Source organism: Terrapene carolina, unplaced genomic scaffold (assembly GCF_002925995.2).
Source record: "Terrapene carolina triunguis isolate 2854851 unplaced genomic scaffold, T_m_triunguis-2.0 Scaffold95, whole genome shotgun sequence".
Lineage (NCBI taxonomy): Eukaryota > Metazoa > Chordata > Testudines > Emydidae > Terrapene > Terrapene triunguis.
Genome location: NW_020664446.1, coordinates 33,078,887 through 33,085,904, shown reverse-complemented (window position 1 = coordinate 33,085,904; position 7,018 = coordinate 33,078,887). Strand labels below are relative to the sequence as shown.

At 36.3% G+C, this 7,018-nt stretch overlaps 1 protein-coding gene across 3 annotated transcripts in view; it reads left to right on the top strand.

The window, feature by feature from the left end:
- Positions 1-5,869, top strand: part of PCGF5 (polycomb group ring finger 5) — an 83,481-nt gene extending 77,612 nt beyond the window's left edge. For all 3 annotated transcript variants that reach the window (XM_029911328.1, XM_024208607.1, XM_024208605.1), the window contains 2 exons: positions 792-851; positions 3,291-5,869. In XM_029911328.1, the coding sequence (XP_029767188.1) occupies positions 792-851; positions 3,291-3,338 (108 nt within the window). In that variant the 3' untranslated portion in view covers positions 3,339-5,869. The remainder of the gene's footprint in view (positions 1-791; positions 852-3,290) is intronic.
- The last annotated feature ends 1,149 nt before the right edge of the window (positions 5,870-7,018 follow it).

Below are 7,018 nucleotides of genomic sequence, written 5' to 3'. Positions count from 1 at the left end.
TTGGAGGCAATAATGTATACTATTTGGTCAAATGCCCATATTTGCACCAGCTTAAATTTTCAAAAAAATTAAAAGAAAAATGTTTTCTTGGATATATATGATGTTATTGAAAACTCTGTGAAATTTTATGGAACATTTATGGTCACACAGAATCTCCAGGTGATGCATTCACCTTTTCCATTGGATAATTATAAATTACTCTTAATAGCCAATGCTTGCAAACCAAAACTAACAGAAAATATAAAATGTATAATACTGTCATCTTTGAAGTAGCTCAAGTCTCTTCAGGGTGCTATTCCTGCCTGGGTGAAATATTTCAGAAATTATGTTTTTGGTAACAAACCCTCCAATTATTAACCTGTTTGGAAACTTCTTTTTGAGGGGAAAATTATCAAGAAGGTTATAGTAAGGCAACTCCAGAAATATCTGCTCTTCTGTGGTTGTCCAGCCCCTGGTCAAGCTGATTTTAAGCCAAAGTGTGGTACAGAAGCTATAATGGTTCTTAGTAGATAAGCTCTTCCTTTGATGGATGAAGTGCAGGTAAATCCATTATCTATGTCTGTGACACTGTTCACTGTGAGCTTTTGTTGACATACCTCTGGACACTAGAGGAGCTTGATATAGTCTAAGAAACAATGATAATTTACTCCTTGGAAAATGCGTTCCTATTTTAAAAATAATTAATTTTAATTCTCTCATTTGAAACAAAAAAAAATTAAATGATTGATGATAAATGTATGTGTCCAGTTGTGGATGCCTCTTATCTGATCAGAAAATCATCTCCTCCGCAGTTTCGGTGTCAGAACTGCTCATCTTCGCAAGTCTGCTCACAGGATGGCACTTTTTATCAGGTAAGAGGCACTCACGACTGTACATATTACAGATCCTGTCAACATTTTAATTGTAACTCATCGTTGTGGAGGTTTTATAACTCTATGTTCCTCTGAGCTAAAACTTAACATATAAGGTCTAAGTCTTCTATTTATTCATTCCATAAAGCTTGTAATGAATGAATGAAGTACTCTCAGGAGTTTTAAGGCTTATGATTTTTTTAAATAAAGGCTCTTTATCTTCATGCTTCAGTGCATACGATGATCACCAGCAGGGTGTTAAGACATCTCCCACTCTTCCCTTTCTCCCCTTATCCTCCCTCATGATAATACTGCATGGTTAGGGACTGCATGGTACCGCATGGTTAGGGATATAATGGAAGTTTATACCTCTATAAAGTATCCAAAATTGGCAAGTAAAGAAATGTTAGATTTTCTAATGTTGTGTTCCTTTTTACTGCTTTAAATTTGGAAATGGGCTGACATCCCAGCTTCATATCCCTCTAGTGAAGCAAACCAAAACTCAAGATCTAAACACCCCGGAACATTGGAATTGAAAACTGATCAAAACTTTCTCAAATTTTCATATTGTTCACAATGGATGTTCTAATTTGGCCTATTTTAAAGAAGATTTCAAGCTGCAAATTTGGATCTGAATCTGGTTTCAGTATTTGATTTGAGCCCATCTCTATTAGAAATGATTGTTTTTTAAAAATGACCCCAATATGGACTAATATTTTTCTTACATGGAAAACCAAAATTAATGATCCAGGGTCAAATTCTGATACAAATGACACTTTGCAATTGTGCTGACTTCAGTTGAGTGACTTGGGTGTAATTGAGGGCAGAATTCAGTCCAAATGAAAGGGTGTTCTAGAAAAACATTTCCGTTTACGCATTACAATTTGTATTTGTTCAGTTAGCTCAACATTTTTAGTGGTATGCAGACTTTGTGCATAGGAGTTTTGAGTACAGTATAATCTCATACTAAATTTTAGGGGTGTAATTGTCCTCATTGCTTGTGTGTAATTCCCATTAATGTTAATAGAAGTTAGGTGCTTGCGTTCAGAGTCTGCAAGACCAAGCATTAGTTTGAAGTGTGAAAGATTCTTAAATGTTAAATGGGATGGTTTCCCTTTTTCTCATGTAGTAATCATATCCTGGACTAAATAATCTGATATTGAGTTTATTTGAGCATATAGTTATTACTTATAACAAGAACTCACTTCAGGTGCTTTCTGTCTTCTCACCCAAATACCCTCGCTACTATAAATACCTTTGCTCTAATTGTCTGATTTTTCAGACTTCCACACCTACAAGCCCACAACAATTGTGATCTCTCCAGTTTCTGACCTTTTTCTACCATAGTGAGAAAAATTCATTAACTTCTTGCATAAGTCTTGAATGCAATGGTTATTCTTTTTTTGGTCTCTGAGATTCATCTGTTGTATTTGAAGAGTGAAAAAAGAATGCAATATTTTTGTTGCTAATGATAATTTTGTAAAACCTCTCAGTAATTCCACCCACACAATTTAAGAAGTCTGTACCTCAACTGTGGTCCCTTCTGGCAGTGAAGTCAGAGGCTATTTGAACCCCATGTTGACATAATAGAGCATTCCTGGTTTTGTGTTAGAGAAGCTCCAACACCGCAGTAAAGTTATATGGAGAAAACATCAGACTTAGACTGAAAAAATATATATTATATAAATGGAACTTTCAGCAGCAAGTGACCACAAGTTCCACCTTCCGTCCCTAATCACAGTGCTCCTCAATTTATGTATCCAAATGGATGTGTTGCATTTTTGTGAATGCAAGATTAAGAGCTATTGAAAATGCAGCCTTGAATGAATATGAAGATAAGGGAATTATTTTCAGGAGATTTCAGTCCTCCTTTCTCATGAAATCAAGTGACTCTGGTTGACTTGACTTTCAAAAGAGTTGAGTAACTGCAGCTTGCATTGGTTAGTACTGGTTATAATGGGAGCTGTTGGCTCTCTGTACTTCTGAAATACCAGGCCAAGTATATCATATTAGAATTTATTTGATCAGTATGAGATAAAAACATCTTATGAATGTTTTTGTCAAACCTAACAGCACAAGAATACCTGAATTATTTCTAGGATCACACAAGTGTGATCCAGTATGTCATACATACAATGTAAGTTATGTAGCGTATGTATTGTGTATGGATGATATAATTATAATCTGACTCCTGAACTCACTGTGGTATAAGAGACTTTTTACTATATTTTTGAAAACTGGTTGTGGATGTAAATTTTATTGAAATGTATAAAACCATATTAGTCTAATGTTAACCCTAGAGGTAAGTTTTTAACTTTCCTTGTGGTACGGTTTAATTATATCTTGTTTGTATTTCATATAAACCATGCCTTCATGTTATCCTTGTTTGTCTTTTTTTGTTTGTTTGTTGTTGTGTTCTTCTTTTGTTTTTGTTTCTAGTCTTACCCAATGGTACTGCAGTATCGACCCAGAATTGACTTTGGTTAGACCAAAGGGCCGGATCCTACTGAGATGAATCCTGCACTATTTGTTACCCATCGACAGATTGCACAATGAATGGATGTGCCTGGATTAAGGGGACACAACCAGATTTTCAGCATGCAAATAAGGACATTGTCTTTCTTAAAATTGTCAATTGCATCTTTGTTGTTTCTATTAGAGCAAGCCAAGTGCCATTCTGCTACTGAAATGTGCATAAGATATTTGTGGTATCTTAAAAGTGTGCTGCAAGTCATAGCCAAAATCATGACGTGTATAGTCAAGATTCAGAAACTACAGAACATTTTACCTGCCTGTTAGAAGAGTTTTCTGGTCCTAATGTTGATTACACTAGCAAAATGGCAGAATGCTCATTCCATGTGGTGTTGCAATTGTCACATATTTACTATTTTACTGATTATTGTTGTATAAATGATAGAGAACTGTACAAAAAGTTATGGATTATACCTTGAAAATATTTTGTATAGAAAATATATTTAGAACAGTGGTGATTGTGCCACTACATTTTTCTTGTTAAGTTTCCATGCGTCCAGGTATAGCTCGCTCATGAGTGTGCAACAATCATTTTGCAGTGAATGAAGATTATCCTTACAACAATATTAGAACATAGTAATTCAACTAAGCCATTTTAAATTGTCTAAATAGATTCTACCAGTATCACCTAATAGCACCATAGCCCTTGTGAGTGCAAAATTGTATGACTTGCCTAAAGATTGGAATTTGATATACAACTATTTAGGATAATGGCAACTGGTCAAATTAGGTTTCTTTTAATAAAGTCAGTGTAAAAGTGAGGTTAAAATAATTTAAATGTCTAATAAAAAAGCAGAAATTCCTGTCTAAAATTACACCATATAGCAAACATTTATATATCTTTTGTCACTCTGTGCCGTTCACTTTATTTTTAAGATTGGGTTTAGATGTGTCCAAGTGTGGCATATAATAGAGTAAAATAATACAAACTAACATATTTCAAAATACATAGCTTTAATGGCATTACATTTCTGTTATGTTTTTCTGGAGTTCAGAAGCTATTGCACATTAACTTAATTAGTTATTGTCGCATCCTAAAGCTAGTTCCATAAAACTAGAGGTAATGCAATATAGTAGATAAGCAGTCTGGTGAAAATAATAGGCTGTTCAAGGCATTTTTTTTCTCAGACCTGGTAGTGGGGGGGGGGAAAAGTGCTTTTTTTTGCCTTAGGTATCACAAATATTATGGTTCTAGTGAAGAAAATTGTATTAAGGTTTCTGGTAACATTGCAGGGAGCATTATATTTCATGCATTTTCTGTAGTCTTCCATTGTCTTTGCTCAGTTTACAAGTCAGAGTGGGTTTTTTATTTCAAACTCTGCAGAGATACTTACAGTTCAATACTTGGTATAATTTCTACTTAATGCACAGCTACCAGCATTCCTACTTACTTTTATATGACTTTATGTATACAACAAAAAGGAAACAAATTGACTTTCAGAAGCTACTATAGAATGAACTAGTCATGCTTAGAAAATCAAATAAAAAACCTAAATAAAAAAACCACAGGATCAAAGTATAAAAGATAGACGATGGGAAATAGCTCGTATGAAAGTTTGGTGGCAGTACAATTTATATGTGTAGGGCATGCAAACAAACATGCATTATGGGTGAAAAGCTGGCCTCTGAAGTCAATGAGAGTTTTGCCATTGACTTTAGTGAGAACAGGATTTCATCCTATTTGTACACACTGAGTCAGATCCTACCTTTGTGTTCCAAAAGCCACATAACAAGGGGGAGTAGAGACATTGCCCGTAGCATTCTGTTAAGGAATCCTGCCATTGCAGATGAAGATTGCATATAATGTGCTGACACAGGGTGCCATGGGAAACACTCTGATACTCCCTTCTGCAGGCACAGTGTGCTGACTGGTATTGGGGCTAGTTGGGCCATACTGTTGATAGCAACAGATGCACTTGCTGGTTGCAAAGGCTAGTCACCTCTTGCCCTCCCAGTCCATGGCATGCTCCTATCCAGTCCATGGCACGCTCATTGGCAGATTTGACAAGCTGCTCCAGGTCGGTAGATCCCAGCTCCTACACAGAGCCTTAACAAATGCAGTGGTACTCTTCACAGACACAGAGGTCTGCCCACATGGATCAGGTTGCAGGAGTGAGATCCAAATTTCTATTGCATATCCATGTTATCTGCATCATACTAAATTCCTTTATAAAGAATCAATACAATGTTGTTTCTAAATATTTACATGTATGTACTAATGACACCCTGCAATTTTTATATCCTTCACATCACAGAAGTGTTTTTATGCCAGGAGTATTTTCAAGGTGGCTTCACATTAAAATGAAAGGTTTGTTTCAAAGCTTTTGGTTTCAGTTCATCATAAAATTAATAGCAATATTTCAAGTTTAATTATTAGTTGATTCGGGGAGACAGTGTATTTCTTTAGTTGCATATTTGCCGGTTTGGTACATTTGGACTGGGTGTTTTAAACAAACAGAAGGACAGCACAGAATTTGTTTGCAGTGTTGTTGTAGCCATGTAGTCTCAGGATAGTCGAGAGACAAGGTAGGTGAGGTAATATTTATTGGACCAGCTTCTGTTGGTGAAAGACAAGCTTTCAAGCTCACGGAGCTCTTCTTCAGGTCTGAGAAAAGTACGCAGAGTGTCACAGCTAAATACAAGATGGAACAAATTGCTAAATGTAAGGAGTTAACACGTTGCAAGAGACCATTCAAGTCATGAAGTGATCTGTTAACACCTCTGCAGTCATGGGACAAAGGAGGGCTAGTGGGGCACAGATGGTTATAATGAGCCATAAATCCAGAGTCTTTATTGAGTCCATGATTTTTAATGTCTAGCAGCGTTGTGAATTTTTTCCAGCTTTTGAAGGTGTTATACAGACTTCCTTTGAGGATGAGGATAGGTCAGATATGGAGTAATTGCTTTGTGAAAGGTGTTTGGCCATGGGTGATAGGGTGTTTTTTGTCTTTTATCATTTTTCTGTGTGAGTTCATTTGAGAGTGTAGTGATTGTCTGGTTTCACCCACAGTTGTTATTGGGGCATTTAGTGCAATGGATGAGGTACACCACATATTGTGTTAAGCATGTGTACGACCCATGGATCTTGAATGGTGTATTGTGGAAGATATTGATCATCACAGAAGTGGAGATATGTCAGCCGGGTTTTGCATCTGTTGTTCTGGCAAGGTCTGGTGCCACTTTGAGTTGGTGTGTCCTGGTCTGTGGGGAGCTTGCTTCTGGTGATGACCTTGGTAAGGTTGGAAGGTTGTTTGAAGGCCAGAAGAGGGGGTTCAGAAAATATTTCTTTCAGGATGTGGTCCCCATCGAGTATGGGTTATAATTATTTAATGATTCTCTATATGGGTTCCAATGTGGAAACACCATATTACCTGTGGGTAAACATTTTTCACGAATATTTTTCCCAGTTTATTTTGAATGATCTCTTGAAACATGTTAACTTCTTATGTTTAACAGTCTGTTCCATCTTGTACTTAGCTGTGACAATCTGAGTATCTTTCCCAGACCCAAAGAAGAGCTCTGTGAGCTTGAAAGCTTGTCTTTCATCAACAGAAGTTGGTCCAATATAAGATGTTCCCTCACCTACCTTGTCTAACACAAAATTTATCACTTTGAGTCCATTCTTAAGGGTATGA